Source organism: Phoca vitulina, unplaced genomic scaffold, assembly GCF_004348235.1.
Source record: "Phoca vitulina isolate PV1807 unplaced genomic scaffold, GSC_HSeal_1.0 scaffold50, whole genome shotgun sequence".
NCBI lineage: Eukaryota > Metazoa > Chordata > Mammalia > Carnivora > Phocidae > Phoca > Phoca vitulina.
Window position 1 is genome coordinate 12,414,778 of NW_022589753.1, and position 15,752 is coordinate 12,430,529.

At 56.1% G+C, this 15,752-nt stretch overlaps 1 protein-coding gene across 1 annotated transcript in view; it reads left to right on the forward strand.

Moving 5' to 3' along the window:
• Window positions 1–7,461, forward strand: part of PREX1 (phosphatidylinositol-3,4,5-trisphosphate dependent Rac exchange factor 1) — a 175,804-nt gene extending 168,343 nt beyond the window's left edge. The window contains exons 34-40 of the mRNA XM_032387778.1: window positions 568–711; window positions 810–924; window positions 2,467–2,533; window positions 3,562–3,734; window positions 5,226–5,328; window positions 5,598–5,665; window positions 6,545–7,461. Coding sequence (XP_032243669.1) covers window positions 568–711; window positions 810–924; window positions 2,467–2,533; window positions 3,562–3,734; window positions 5,226–5,328; window positions 5,598–5,665; window positions 6,545–6,587 — 713 coding nt within the window. The 3' untranslated portion in view covers window positions 6,588–7,461. The remainder of the gene's footprint in view (window positions 1–567; window positions 712–809; window positions 925–2,466; window positions 2,534–3,561; window positions 3,735–5,225; window positions 5,329–5,597; window positions 5,666–6,544) is intronic.
• The last annotated feature ends 8,291 nt before the right edge of the window (window positions 7,462–15,752 follow it).

Sequence of the window (15,752 nt, forward strand, 5' to 3'; positions counted from 1 at the left end):
ACGGGGCTGTCGGAGGCTAGCCCTGGCGGGTGGGAGGACGGGGCTGTCCCAGGCTAGCCCTGGCGGGCGGGAGGATGGGGCTGTCTGAGGCTAGCCCTGGAGAGCGGGAGGACGGGGCTGTCCGAGGCTAGCCCTGGCGGGCGGGAGGATGGGGCTGTTCGAGGCTAGCCCTGGAGAGCGGGAGGACGGGGCTGTCTGAGGCTAGCCCTGGAGGGTGGGAGGACGGGGCTGTTCGAGGCTAGCCCTGGTGGGCAGGAGGATGGGGCTGTCCGAGGCTAGCCCTGGCGGACGGGAGGATGGGGCTGTTCGAGGCTAGCCCTGACGGGCGGGAGGGCAGGGATGGCTGACCAGTGCTCTGAGGTGGGCAGACAGGGAAGTCCTGGGATGCCTCTCTGAAGGTGGGAGGCAAGGGATTCTGAGGCTACTCCTTTGAGGGGAGACAGGGAGGTCCTGGGATGCCTTTCTGGAGGTCTGAAGGCAGGTGTGAAGCTGCCCTAGTGAAGAGGGGGCAGGGCTCCCCTCGGGCCCACGTGGTGAGCCACCCTGCCCCTCCATGTCCTCCCACAGACACCAACATCTTCTACCACATTGAGGGCAGCCGGCAGGCGCTGAAGGTCGTCTTCTACCTCGACAGCTACCACTTCTCCAAGCTGCCCTCCCGCTTGGAGGGCGGGGCCAGCCTGAGGCTGCACACCGTGCTCTTCACGAAAGGTGAGCTGGGGGTTGCTGAGGGGGGCCCGCTGGGGATGGCTGCAGCCTCTGAGCACACTGGGACCCAAACACCTGCCCTCCCTCTTCTTCCTTCATAGCTCTGGAGAATGCGGAGGGGCCGCCTCCTCCAGGCAGCCAGGCTGTGGAAGATTTGCAGCAGGAGATCAATGCCCAGTCCCTGGAGAAGGTTCAGCAGTATTACCGCAAACTCAGGTAACTGCCTGGGCTGCATGTTGGGGACAGGAGTCTGGACACTGCCATGGAAGGGCGGATATTAGCATGTGTGCGAGTGGGCCAGGCCCTCTGTGTACACCGGCTCTTCAGATCCTCCCAGCAGTCACAGTAGGCCATTCTAACCCACTTTACAGATGAGAGAACTGAGGCCCCCAGAGCACACCCAGCTTGCCCAAGGTCACACAGATAGACTGTGGCTGAGCTGAGCTTTGAACTGGGTCTGTTCTGCTTCAAAGCAGATTTTTCCAGTTGAGAGGAGCTGCCTGTTTGATTCTGTGTGGGAGTGGGAACTGGGGCAGGGGCCCTGGGATTCTTGAACCTGGGGGTAAGGGAGGAAGGGGCGGTGGTCCCCAGGGCTTTGGCCCTGCTGAGAAGAGAACCCCCTAGAGGGAAGTGGAGAGCAGGGACCACCTCTGCCAGAAGGAAGCTTCAGGCCCAGGGAGGCAGCTCCCACTACCACCACTCAGCCCAGCTCCTTCCTACTCCTGCCTCACCTTCTTCCCCTGTGGAAGAGGTAGGCTGAAAATCAGTTCAGGATTTTGGGGTGTGTAAGAGCTTTACTGTCTTGGGGCCCCGCTTTACCCTTTGGAAATGGGAGAATGGTGCTTTCATTAGTTTGTTCAGGGAAAATATCCAGCTGTATCATTAAAACTGGTGTCTCTCTGGATTGACTGATGCCATCAATCAGTCCTGTGCCATTTGTTGAGTATTTTAAATACTGCCTCTGAGAGCATTCATTCATCCATCCTTCCTTTATTCAGCGCACGTTAAGCAAGAGTTTTTGTGGGTCAGGCTCTGTTCTGGATGCTCTGGAGTCAGCAGTGGCCAAACAGAGCCTCTTGTTCATGGAGTGCAGATTCTAGAGCGGCAGTTGCCCTGCTTTCTCAATAAAGTTTTATTAGCACCCAGCCACGGTCACTCGTGTACGTACTGTCTGGGGCTGCTTTTGTGTTAGCGCAGCAGAGCTGAGTAGCATCTTGAAGGAGACGGTCCGGTCCATTAAATATTTACTCTTCAACCCTTTACAGAAAAAAATTGGCCGAGCCCTATTTTTAGAGGGGGAGATGAGCAATAAGCCAGTAGACACAGAGCATTGTACCATGTCAAGTGGTAACAAGTGCTCAGAGGAGAGATTCAGTAGGACAAGGGGATAGACAGTGGGGAGGTCGGGTGCTGATTCTGACAGCAGGCAGGGAGAGGTGGCATCCGAGGAGAGCCTGTGGGGGGCTGCCCAGGAGCCCCCTTGTCATCCCCCCTCCCTCCCGCTGTTGGAGGAATAGGGGACCCCCTCCCCCCACTGTTGGAGGAATAGGGGACCCCCTCCCCCCCACTGTTGGAGGAATAGGTGACCCCCCTCCTGCTGTTGGAGGAATAGGGGACCCCCCCGGCTGTTGGAGGAATAGGGGGCTGTGGACAGGGAGAGCAGGGCAAGGTGCCCTCAGGGAGAGTCACTGGAGGAGCAGAGGGGCAGTGGCTGCAGTGGGGTGGTGGCCCCACCCTCACCCCATCTTTCTCTCTCAGGGCATTTTACCTGGAACGGTCTAACCTGCCCACGGATGCCAGCACCACGGCGGTGAAGATAGACCAGGTGTGCCCCACCTTCCCTCACCCCACCGTGGAGCTTGGGCAGAGCTGGGGGCTGTTGGGGTCAAGATGCTGCAGACGGGGCCCGGGGTCCTACTGCAGCCAGAATCCTGGCAAAGGAGCCCCTGAGGCCTCTGGAGTCCCTCCTCCAGGAATATCCTTCCTGGGAGAACTCCTTCCCCATTTGAGGAATTCCAGCTTCTTCCCCACCGGCTTCGGAATTCCTGCGATGGCTTTGTCCCTGCTGGCGCCTTCCTGCTCCCCCTCGTTTACCCACGCGTGTCTCTGAAGCAGGCCTACACCAGATGTGGCCACGTGGCGTTCTTTTTGTTTGATTGGAATTTGTTGCCAACGTTTGAAAATCAAAAGCTTTCCAATGGAATGGAGGCTTCTCGCTTTTCTGGAGAAGCGGAGGGATCTGGCTGTCCAGGGCCCACGTCCCCATGTGGCACCCTTGGCTTTCCAGGGGTGTGTGCTCCAGGCCTTTACCGCCTTCCCAGGCTCAGGCAGGCCTCGAATTTGACTGTGCTTTGGGGGTACCGGCCTTGGGGCTGGAGGCTGGGGGCTCCCAGAGAAGTAGTGGGCACAGCCCTCCGGGGGTCTGTAGTGTGGCTGGCAGAATGGTAAGATGACACAGAAGGAATTGGCAGACTACCATTTAATGCCTGCACAGGGGACTGAGAAAAGCTGGAGGCACCGGGGGCGGGGGGGGGGGGGGGCTCTTCCCGGGAGGGTACTGTTTGGGGGGGACGGGGGGGGGCACTTCTCTGACTTAGCTGGGGGCACACCTGGGGCAGGTGGAAGGTCAGGCCTGAATTACAGCGTAAACACTGAACACCAGCTTGCGGGCCAGTGGGGAGCCGCAGATGGTCCCTGAGCGGGGGTCATGGAAGGTTAACTGGGTGGTAACCGCGGGAGGGGTGAGCCGGGGGGACAGCTGCAGTAACAGCTGGACGGGAGGGAGCCGATGGGGAGGAAGGCCGGGTGGGGGCCTCCTGCAAACGTCCCGGTGTGTGTGCATGCACCTTGCAGCTGATACGCCCCATCAACGCCCTGGACGAGCTCTGTCGCCTCATGAAGTCCTTCGTCCACCCCAAAGCTGGCGCCAGTGGGAGCTTGGGTGCCGGCCTCATCCCCATCTCCTCCGAGCTCTGCTACCGCCTGGGCGCTTGCCAGATGGCCCTGTGTGGCACGGGCATGCAGAGGTGAGCTGCCGTGACGTCAGGGCAGGAGGCGGCTGGACGGGCTCCGGGAGGTTTGCGGGCCCAGGACGAGGGGGCGGGGGCCGGGTTTGAGTCCCGGTTCTGCCACTGCCTGTGGAGCCCAGTCGTGGCCTCGGCCCTCTCTCGGCCTCCGTTTGGGAAGTGGGACTACAGGAGTGGGGGGTCCCCGGAGGCCCGTGGAACTCTCTTTCTCCCTGACTCTGGGGTTGGTGTGCATGAGAGTCTGCGGTGTGGTTCTGCTTGACTGGCCGCCATGAGCTCGCCCCTCTCCACTGGGGCAGAACTGGCCTCCGTGCCCCACTGGATGCCCTCCTACTCTCCGCCCTTTGTCCCCGCTGCTTGTCCCAGGGGCGGGGAGTAGAAGTCACCTTCTCCGACTGGCCTCCCCTGACTTCCCTATTTAGAACTGCACCCTCTCCGCACCGCCGACGGCCCCACCATCACCCCACATACAAGGCACTTGGCTCGTGTGTTCGTTTATTCCTGGTCACCCCCAGCATCGGCCAGCTCTGTGGGCGCAGGGACTTGTTTTCTTTCTCTGCCCTACCCTGGCACTGAACGGCGCCTGGCGCACAGCAGGTGCTCAATTAATGCTTGTTGAGAATGCTTACTGTGCACGAGGCCCCATTGTTAAGGGATTGACTCATCTCCTCTTTATAGGCAGCCAGTGTGTGTGGCCTTTTCCAGGCACTTCTATGCAAGGCCATTTTGCCCCCCAGGGGACCCTTGGCAATGTCTGGAGACATTTTTGATGGTCACAGTGAGGAGAGGAGGGTCCTGTTGGCATCTCGTGGTCAGAGGCCAGGGATGCTGCTCAACATCCTACCAAGCACAGGACAGGCCCCCCGCCCTCCCCCCTGCCCAAGTCAGTAGTGCCCTGGGAATGGTCTACCCCAGTCTCGCGGTTAAGGAGACCAAGGCCTGGGGAGGGCCGCTGACCTGCTGAGGGTCACAGAGTGATTCTTTGGCTGAGGCTTGAATCCAAGAGGTCTGGCTGCAGAGCCCATGTTCTAGAATTGCTCAGAACAGGTGGGAGGGATGACTAGATGTGTCCGTGTCAAGCCCTATTGACAAGTTGTGAGGCATTAGGGGAGTCACTTCATTTATTCCTTCAACAAAAATATTTACCAAGCACCTCTTCCGAGCTGGCCCACTGGGAATATCAGAAGAAAACAGGCGAAGGAAAGCTCCTGGTGCATGGTGCTGACGTATTAGGGGGTGCCCAGAGTAAAGCAGTAAAATGCCTACTGGGTGCAGGAGTGCTGGCTGCCAGGAGGAAGGCTGGGCAGGGGTGGGGGGTGGACAGGAGGGAAAGGGGGTAGTGGGGGGGCTCTCAGGGAGAAGACGCCTGAGGGGGAGGGAGCGTGTCCAGCAGTTATCTGAGGGCAGAAGGGGCAGTTCTCGGGGTGGGGGGAGAGGGCAGGCCATGAGGCCCACCCCGCAGCGACGGTCCCTCCCGCCCCTCCCCTGCAGGAGCACCCTGAGTGTCTCCCTGGAGCAGGCGGCCATCTTGGCTCGGAGCCATGGGCTGCTGCCCAAGTGCATCATGCAGGCCACGGACATCATGCGGAAGCAGGTGAGGCGGCCCCATCCGCCGGGGCCTCTCCAGGGCCTTGTGGGCTGAGGGCATGGTGGGTTCTCAGTCAGGGTGGGATGAAGGGCTGTGTGGATGGTCTGGGTGTCACCAGCCCCAGGTTTGGACCTTCTCCCCACCTGGTGGGGCCCCGGATTTCAGCTTCTGGGGCCTCCGGTTATTCCCCTCACCCCACCCACCTGCACCCACATACTTCCTCCCTGAACTCGGGGCAGAGGCAGGTCCCGGGCCTCATGGTTCTTTCTTCCCAGGGCCCCAGGGTGGAGATTCTGGCGAAAAACCTCCGAGTCAAGGATCAGATGCCCCAGGGTGCACCGCGGTGAGTGGCTGCTCCGCCCCCCCCCACGCCCCAGAAGGCCAGGACCTGGGCTGGGCATGAAACTCCCGGCCTCACGCCAGGCAGGCCCCCCCCCCCCACTCTGGTGTTCCTATGGGCCTTCATGTCTCATTTATGGGGACCCACTTTGGGGAGTGACGAATACCACTCCAGGCACTGTTCTTATTTCTTTACCAAACAACCACCCTGTGAGCATTCTCTCTAGGTGGCCGGTGGGGACACTGAGGCACAGAGAGGTTAAGTATCTTGTCCCAGGTCATACAGCTAGTAGATGGCAGAGCTGGGATTCTGGGGGCCCAGGGGCCGAGCTCCCGATGGCTGCGCTGCCTTACTTCTCTGTCCTGCCCCTGTCCCCGCGGCAGCCTCCTGGCTGGTCCCCCTGCTATCCTCCTCCTCACAGCAGAGCTGTCAAGTCTCTCCTGCTTGAGACCCATGTAGCGGCTCCTTCTTCCTGGCAAATGAAGCTCAGAATCTTGCCACTGCAGACGTTAGGGAAACCGGGGCTGTTCATGGGGTGCTGGAGAGGTTCCCAAGATCTGTTAAGTGGAAAAGAACTCCAGGGGCTGAGCGCTGAGTCCGGTCTGCCATTAAGTGTGGAAGAATGCAGCCCCCCACAATGTACACATACACCCCCACACACGTATCTTAACAGCCAACACGCATGTGCAGATGCGTCTATATTCGTAAACCCACTGCCAGTCTGGAGGGGGCCAGACAGCTGGGGGAAAGCGTGTGCAGCCTGGATGTGTTTCACCGTGCATCTTCTTATACCTATTGAGTTTTGTTTTCTGGGCAGGGATTATGTGTTCAGAAAAATGGCCTGCCTGGCTGTTCCTCATGCTCTTCACCTCTGTCCGCCAGGCTCTACCGCCTCTGCCAGCCGCCGGTGGATGGAGACCTCTGAATGTGGAGATACAGCTGCCGGGTGCTTGGCGGCATCCTCTGGAGCTGGGGTTTGGGAGGGCACAGGGGGCCACGCTGGCCTTCTCCAGAGCTGGCCAAGGCTCCTTCCTACTCTGGGACCTGCCAGCCTTCTCCATTCCCTCCTGTGAAGACAAAGCGGTGCCCCCACGCCCGGAGGGGCTGGCCGATTGGCCCTGGGCCGACCCATTCTCCACACTTCGGCCAGAAGCCTGAGGGGTGCTGGGGACCCACAGAGCTAGCTGATGGGTGCAGCCAGGACCTGGGCTCCTGCCCACAAGTCCCCGGGATACAGGGGAGAAGTCACGGGCGCTGGAGCTGGAGGCCTGCAGACCCAGCTGCCTCAGGATGGCTCAACCTGCACTTTTGAAACCCCTGGTTTCCTTCTAAGTCCACATTCCAGGCGACACACGTGTCTCCTCCTCCTCCTCACCTTAGCTTCCAATTCACCCCTAACCCTGTACTAACCTGCTCGGTGGACTCGGAAAAGCCGGGCCTTTGCCAGGAAAGACAGAGGGACAGGGCACACCACCTGTCACCAAGAGGAAACTCGAAAGCCACACCAGCTTCCGACATAACTGCCATCAGAACTTGAGCCATCAGCCCTGGGCACGAGATTTGCTCCGACTTTATTTATATGGTGTGAAATCTCTATGGTTTATTTTGGGGTTTTTATGTTGTTGGTGTTGTCGAGATTTTTTTTTTTTCCCCCTCTGGGTTGTGTGATTATATATTTGACATTTTAAATTTCAAAGAAAGGTATATTGTCTAACAGGGGACCAACATAAGGTAGCGTTGACGACTTCCCACTTCTACTAAAACAGAGAGAAAAACTAAATTATTGAAAAATCAAAAAATGTCAGTATTTCATCTTTTTTTAATATTAGGGTCTTAAGGTATCACTTACAGGTATTGACTATGATTCCTTTTCCCACCCACCTCAGTTCCCTAGCAATCGGTCAGTGTTAGCATGAATGACTCTGCTCTCTTTGGACGCCGGGCCACAAGGGTTGGAGCGGCAGCTGGGCCAGGGCTGGGGGCTGGAGGGGGTTGAGCCACCCACCTGAGACGCTGCCACCACACAGGTGTCTGTCCTGCGGGGCGGAGGGCCACTTGGAAACGCAGGGTGGTGGCTTCTGTAACTTATTTTTTTAATGTTAGCCCAGAGCAGGGCATTTGGGATTTCTCAGCCAGCCAGCCAGCCAGGAAGCCAGCCTGCCCACCTCCTGGGCACAGGGACCCACACTGGGATCTCCTCAGCAGTTTGTCCCCTCTAGCTTCTGTATGCCAGCAGGGAAGCATCCTAGCTGAGGTAGCAGGGAGGGGATGTCTTCTGCGCTTGTCTGGTGACTGAGGTCGGGAATGGGTTCCCCATTGCCCGTGAGGCTTGAAGTCCTACCAGCATCTTGGCCCCCTGGGCCTCCAGGGGCCAACCCTCCCTGTCTTGCCACTGTGGCCTAAGTTGCAAGAGGTGGGCATGTTGCTGGACACAGGTGACACGGCTACGAATGGAGATGTGCTTTAGCCCCCTGGCGGGAGATGGAGAGGAGCCCCCGAGGGCAAGGGCCTTGTGCACTGGTTTACTTTAAAATGTACAGATCTTCTCATTAAATTCATGATAGATTTTTTTATTATTATTAAAAGTCAGTTTATAATATAAAGATCCTGATCTGTGGAGGGTTCCTTTGGGGGCTGCCCCCGGCGGGGCGGCCAGCGACACGGGTGGGATGAGCTCCTGCTCTGAAGGCCGCACGGGGCACAGGGACGGTTCCCATCGATGCTGTCCTAGTCCCTGAGCCAGCGACGCCTGCAGTGACGTTACCACTCCGAACCTGTCTCCTGCTCTAAAATGGGGGCAGTATATGTGTTCTCTCGCGGGGGCTTGTGCCTCACGCGGGCCGGGAAGAGAATGGTCTTTATATTGCGTTCTCCTTTACACCCATTCCGAGCTCCCGTTTCACCGCAACGGTGGAACATGGGACTGTTTTTGCAGGCACTCCTTGGCTCCTCTTGGGTGTCATGCCAGGGTTCCCAGCCATACGTGTGCCCGGGGGTCAGGGTAGGTCCGAGCGATGCCACCCAGCGCCCTCCGCTGCATCCTGCAAGGCCCACTGGGGTGTGGGATCTGGGATGGAGCTGGAGTGGAGTCCGCTCAGCACGTGGGCTGGTTACCAGCCAATCAGAGTCCAGGCTGCTGCAAGCGGGCCAATCAGGATAGACGCCGGCGCAGACTCCGCGCGTGCGCACCTGGACCTGTGACGTGGTTCTCACCTCTCCGTGCCGGGGCCGCCCTAACGGAGCTTCCGGGGTCCGTCTGCCCAGCCAGAGATATCTCATTCCCTGGGCCGGGTCTGAGCTGCAGACCTGTTTTGCTGGGCTTGTTCTATTCCTGCCTCCATCTCCCGCCCTGTCTCCTTTCCTCCTTCCCTCCCCCCTCCCTCCCCGCTCCTACTTTTTCCTCTTCCCTCCCTCCTGTCTTTCCCTCTTCCCACACTCTCGAAGACCCTGACATCTATGAAAGTCTCCCTTGGGGTACCCTCCTCTTGAATCCTGCCGTCCTTGGGAACCCCCTGAGCCACGATGTCTCCACCCAGTCCTACCTTTCAGACCAGCGCTCCTTCTTTGAGTCTCTTCTCTTTCCACGCTAACCCGTTCCAGAGCCCATTCTCTCAAGGGCCAGATTGAGTCCTTCCCAGAGAGATGTCCTTGCGTCTTTCAATGACAGGTGTCAAAGACTCCATACTGTAATAGTTGAGAATGAATCCGGGTGGGATTTGAGGCACAGGGGTGGACTGATTGTTTGGAATTATCTGAGGCCAGTGTTTGGACCCAGGGACGAACCCTCTGAGCAGAGAGCTGCCACCTCAGTCCATATTTGGGGTCAACAGGGAGGATTTGATGCCTTCCTTCAGGCAGGCACTTGTATAGGAAACAGCAGGTTCTGCCTGTTCTATACCCGAGTACAAGAATTGAGAAAAGTGAAATCTCAGGTAGTGATAGACAGGGATGGCTTTGGTTTGGAGCTGAGAGGTAGGGTCTCTGTGGCCTTGAGCAAGTCACATCCTTTCTCAGACACAGAGCTTTGTCTGCAAACGGAGGGGGTGGGGTGGGGGGGAGAGGGGGTAGGGTGGGGGCAGAACCTGCTTTTGTCTCAGGAAGGCCTTTCTCACTGCACAAAATGGAGCACGAAGTGCTGCCCAGAGCAAGGGGGCATTTTATGGGAGATCTCAAACTGGTGGCTTGCTGGTTGAAACTTGGAAATAGATGTGGGTTTTGTTTTTGTTTTTCCTGATACGGTGTTTTCATAATTTTGACTTAGACCCTTGAGAATCGGCAGATTTCACTCCCAAATTCTGATTTTTTGTTTCTTGTGAAAATTCAGAAGTTCTGGTCCCCCTGGCCCACATTTCTGCCTGGCCATGTGTGGCGGTGGCTGAGGAGGGTCACTACCTTTGGGCAAGGCACCAGCTCTCCCGTCCCCCGCAGCCCCGCCTGGCCCAGCACATTCCTTTACCTGACCTTCTCGGCTCTGGGCTGGCCTCGCTCAGGCAAGCTTGGCCAGTGCCTGCCTCCTAACTGTCCAGATCCTCAGCTCTGGAGTCACCATGGTGATGTTGGCTGAGGGAGGACCTGGTGACCAGGGTTGGTGGGCTGGTCAATGGAGCATCAAGGGGAGGGCAAAACCCTGCAGCTGATGAATCTCTTGAACCTCCCAGCTGGGCTTTCAGAGTCCCTCTGAGCCTTGGTTTCTTCCAATTGTCAAATGGAACTGACTCAGAAATGACCCCTTGGTATGGATGGTGTCAGGGGCCACTCAGGAAGCCAAAGGTGGGATGGGCTATGTTGGCCACTTTATGATTTTATCTAAATTTAAATGTCTGTGTATTTACCATCCTCCTTCCCCCCGCCTCAGTAAGAGCACCCTGAGAACAGGAGCCATATCTCTCCTGCATGCTCTGTCCCCAGTGTCCAGCCCAGTGCTGGGCATCAGTGAACCATGGCTAAATAAAAGAAGGATCACGACTATCAGAGCCAGGAACCCATGCCACAGCTACCTGCAGCCAAAGCTCGGGTCTCTAACTGTGTGCTCTGCACCTGGCTTTGTTCTGGGGCTGGACTGGATTGTTGAGGGCTGTGAGGATCTGGCCTGGGACCTTTGAAGTCAGATAACCTCCCCCCTGGACCTGGGTCTTCTGTACTTGCTGAGTGCCCTCTCCTGAGAGGTCACCACCTCTCTGGGAGCCTCAGTTTCCTCTCTGAGAAATGGAGAGGTTTACCCACCTGGCTGTGTTGTTGGAAGACCAATGGTCTCCAGGGTTCCCAAATTTGACTTCCAGGGTATAAATGTGGTGCTCTGTTCTTCCAGCAGGTGGTGCCAGAGACCAGGTAGTGACCGGAGGTGTTGGTTACCTGGGCTCTTATTCTGCCTGGTCCTGCCTACCAGCTTCCAACACGCAGGCGCGTTGCTGGGTGCCCACATTTGGGACAGAGGTGGCCTGGAGGCACGGGCTGGGACTGTCTGGATGATGGGCACTGGCCCCTGCCCTTCTGGCCTGGGCTTGGCCTGATGTGGTGTGGATATTTTCTCTTTTTCTTTATTTTTCCATTTTTCATTACTTCTCTTTCTTTAAAAAAATTTTTTTAAATTTATTTTTATTTTTTTAAATTTTAATGAATTAATGAATTTATTTTAATTTAATTTATTTTTTACGTTATTTCTCTTTCTTGATTATTTTTGTCTTTTCCCCCTCCATTTCTTTCTTTCCTAGATTTTCTATTTTTTCTTTGTCCCATAACATACCTGTGAGCTAGACTCTATAGTCTTTCCTTTTTTTTTTTTTTTTTTGTTTAATTGTGTGCGTTTCCTTCTCTCTCTTATTTCCTCCCTTGCAATTGGATATATGAGAAGGATGTGAAAGACTCTTGTACACTGTAAAATGAGATGCTTATGAGGGCTGTGGCCCGGACCCCGCCAGTTACTGATGTGCACCCCACCCTGGCCTGGAACGAGGCCCCGCCTAGAAACATTGACCACCAGGTGGCGCTGTGGGCCATATTGTCCTGGCTGAGCCTCTCAGAGCAACTTGGGGGCGGGGGTGGGGTGGAGGGGGTGGGGGAGTGGGGTGGGGGATGCTCCTGCTGTAAGTCTCTGGGGTTTGGGGCTTTGTGGGGAGGTCAGTCAGAAAGCCTAGCCCAAAGTGGCCTTCCCTGGGCACTTAGTAACATCTCCTGGAGGGTCAGGAGAGGGCTGTAGGGCAGCAGAGCCCAAGTCGTCTTGTGTGCCTCAGTTTCCCTACCTATGATGAGAGAGGGTACAACTCAATTCCTCAAAAAGGACTTATCCTCTGACCAGCCTGGCCTCCTTCAGACTTCTTTGAAGGATCAATAGCAACATTCAGAATCTCTCATGTGTTGAGCGCTCAGTATCTATTGGACACTTGGCTGGACGGCTTAACAGCATCATCTAGCGCGATCCTCTTACCAGCCCTTTGAGGTAGGTATTACTAAGGCTCCTTTTTACAAACGAGGAGATGGGCTCAGATCGTTTTAAGTGACTTACCCAGGGTCACACAGCTCAGAAATACTGGGCCCTGATGTAGTTCCAGGGCCGTGGTAGCAACATTACATTTAGCAAGTGGGAAACACAGTGACCACTGGATTTCTCAGACTCTCTGCCCAGGTGCACCATGGGAGAATCTGACTTTGATCCCAGAACCTGGCAGAAATGGGGGCAGAGGAGGGGAAGTGTTGAGGAGGTCACCTGACTATGGAAAGGCCTGCAGGCTGTCATGGGAAAGCAGAAGGGTGCTTTGCTGCCTTCTTGCCATGGGTGCTGCCTCAGGGCCTTTGCACATGTTCCCATGGCCTGGAGTGCTCTTCCCTTCGCTGGCTCAGGCTTTGCTCCCTCATTTTACTCATCTCTGCTCAAATGTCTCCTCATCCTCCATTCTTTCCTATGACCCTATCTCCCCTCCCCCTGTTTCATTCTCCTGCATAGCATTTACCACCACCTGGCTGAAGTGATCATTGGTTCACTTCCTGTCTCTTGCACTACAGGTCAGCTCCACAAGGGCAGGGAATCTTGTTCATCTCATTTATTAGTGACTTGCAGTTCATCAGAATGTGGTGGGAAAGGCCTTCTAATGACAGAGCAGCCTCCTGGGTCGCTGGCGGTGGGACCTGGAGGCGAAGGGTCCAGGAAGAGGCCTAGACACTTCAATGCTGAGAGGCACACTGGCTCTGGGCTCCTCTGCCATGTGTCCCAAAGGAGGGCGAGGAAGCCCACTGGAGGCCTGGCAGGCCCAGATGCATACGAAGGCGCCCGCTGTGGGCTCGGGCCCACCACACACACCAGCAGCAGAGCTGCTTCTTGAGCACCTACTGCGTGCCTGGTGCCATACTGGGCATGTTAGTACAGTGCTCAGTCAGCATGCTGGAGGTGCCCATTATCTGCGGAATGTAATGATCAGAGTCTTGTCCCAGTAGATTCTTCATATTTCTTGCAGGTGTTCACTTAGTACTAGTTGACTTTAGTGGACAGAATCAGGGAGCAAGGGGTGTGGCGGGGAGGACAGTGCATCCCATTGGCGAGGATTCTGATCACTAATCCTCACCAATTCTCACGGCACCTGTGAGAAGACACAATTATTAGTCCCATTTTACAGATGAGAAAACAGGCGGGAAGTATGACATGACCTGTCTGAGGTCAGGAAGCCTTGGAGCTGGGACTGAGCACCTCAGACTCCAGCTCCCCGGGTGTTTGAACACCTCCAGGGCAGGCAGAACAGCCAGTGCTGAAGGGGCTCCGGCCTTTGCAGTCTCCCCCACACCCTGCCTCTCTGGCCTACTGTCCTTTGGGCTCTCTAATCTCGTTCCTTGTTCCCACCTTGGGAACTTTGCACCTGCTGTTTTCTCTGCCTGGAACCCTCTTGCTCGCTGTCTCTCCCACGGCAGCTGGCTCCTTCCCGTTCGTTATTCAGGTCTCAGTTGCAATGCCACCTCCTCCGAGAGGCCTTCCAGATTGAGTAAAGATATCATCACGTATTGACTCACGCAGCATGCTCTTTCCTTCTGCCAAAGATCCAGTCTTTATTTAGTTTCCTTTTGCATTTCTTAACTCACATATCGTTGACCTACTCCAAGCGGACCGCACGTTCCGTGAGGGCCGGGCCTGCCTCGCTCACAACCGTATCCCAGTTCCTAGTACACCTACAGAGCATAGTAGGTGCTCAGGCAGTCCTTGTTGACTTTGGTCGAATGAATCAGTGAAGGAGTGGCCGTTGCATGGAGGATTTGGATCAGTATATGGCTGCCCCCTCATGAGGTATTTATGCTAACTTAATCTTCCGGTTTTGGAAAGCCCGAGATTATATCTCTCTTCCTTCCCTGGGTGTGATAGTTCTGGTCCTGACCCGCTTCCCTCAGAGCCCTTCTGCTTCACCCAGGCCTCAGAGCCCTTGCGGGAGGCCGGGATGGAGCTGAATGCCCCCACGAGAGTGTTCTTCCATCAGGCTGGATCCGGGTCATCAGGGGCTGGGTCTGATTTGGCAGGGCACAGCTGATGAGGCAAAGCCCCCTTATCCAGAGTGTGTCCCCACCCAGCATCCGGCACACAAGAGGTCTGCAGAAAGCCGTATGTGACTCTAGGTCTGCTCTGCAGCCCATCTGGGTCCACCTCGGGCTCTTGCCAGTATCATTTATCAAGTATTTATTGAGGGCCTACTGGGTGCCCGGCCCTGTTCTAGGCCCAAAGTCACATCAGCGAAGTGCTTGTGGAGTTTATTTTCTGCTGGAAAAGACGGACAAAAAAGCCAATAAACACACGGGTATGTAATATGTCAGATGGTGTAAATGCCAATAAGATAAATCTAGCAGGTGGGAGGTCAGGGACAGATGTGGGAGCTATTTTAATAAACCATCAGGGAAGGCCTCTTGGGGGCAGACCCTTGAATGGAGACCAAAGGAGGAGAGACTGCGGAGATAACGGATTCCACACAGCCCCGAAACAGCCGGTTCAAAGGCCCGGAGGTGGAAAGTCTCCTGGGTGCTCAGCCCAGGGGATGAATCATGAGGACGGGGCTGCCTTCACGGGCGGGCGTGTGACCTGTGTAGTCACAAAGTGCTCAGAAGGGCCCCATGATTGGCTCAAGGCTCTGTTGTTGGTGTCTTGAAATTCTTCTAAAATAATTTTTTTTTTTTTTTAAAGTAGGCTCCATACCCAGTGCGGAGCCAATCACAGCCTGAATTCATGACCCTGAGATCAGGACTTGAGCTGAGACCAAGAGTCAGACGCTCAACCGACTGAGCCACCCAGGCGCCCCACAGTCTTAATTCTTAATAATTTTTGAGCAAGGGGCTCTATATTTTTATTTTGCACTGGGCCCCACACATGGTGAGGGTGATCTTCGTGAGGCTGTAAGCCAATCCTGGGATCCTGCCCCTTTGCCTGTAATTGCTGGACATTGACCCACTTCTGACCAGTGAAGTGCAAGGGCCTTGTGCTGGTGGGTTCTGGGAAAATCTTTTCTCCCTGAAATGAGAGGGCTCTTGAGGAACGTTTCTTTTCTCCCCGTGCCCCCTCCTTCCTGCTTTGGATATTGGACACTTGGATACTTCTCTCCACATTTACTGCTGCCACCCTGATCCAAACCATCTCATCTTTTGCCTAGAATATTCTGGTGTTCTTACTAGTCTCCCTGCTCCTATCCTCATCCCTCTGCATGTAGCGTCTGGTTTTTCTGTCTTTCTGCCCAGAAGTTCTGGGGGCTTCAACAGAGGGGCCCAGGCCGCCAGGTCAGCCCTCTCCTGGCTGCCCAGCAGGCGGGGAAGGCACAGCTATGTCCTGCTGTCCGCCCTGCTGTTTCCCTGCCAGGACTTTCCATGCCCATGTTCCCAGGGCAGGGCTGTCCCAGCATCCCCAGCACGCAGCCCGTCCCTGCTGCCCTGGGTTCAGCCTCCATATCTTTCCAGATCCTTCCTGCCCATTCACCGTCTCTCCAATCAAAGCCTACCCACCATCTGTCCCCCTCCCTCTGGCCCTGCTCCCTGCCGCGGGACACGTGCCTCACGGTGCCACAGGAGTAGTGGGGGGACATCCCCTAGTTCCCTATGTGTGCTTTGCCAGGCCCTCCCTAGAGCTGGGGGTTTT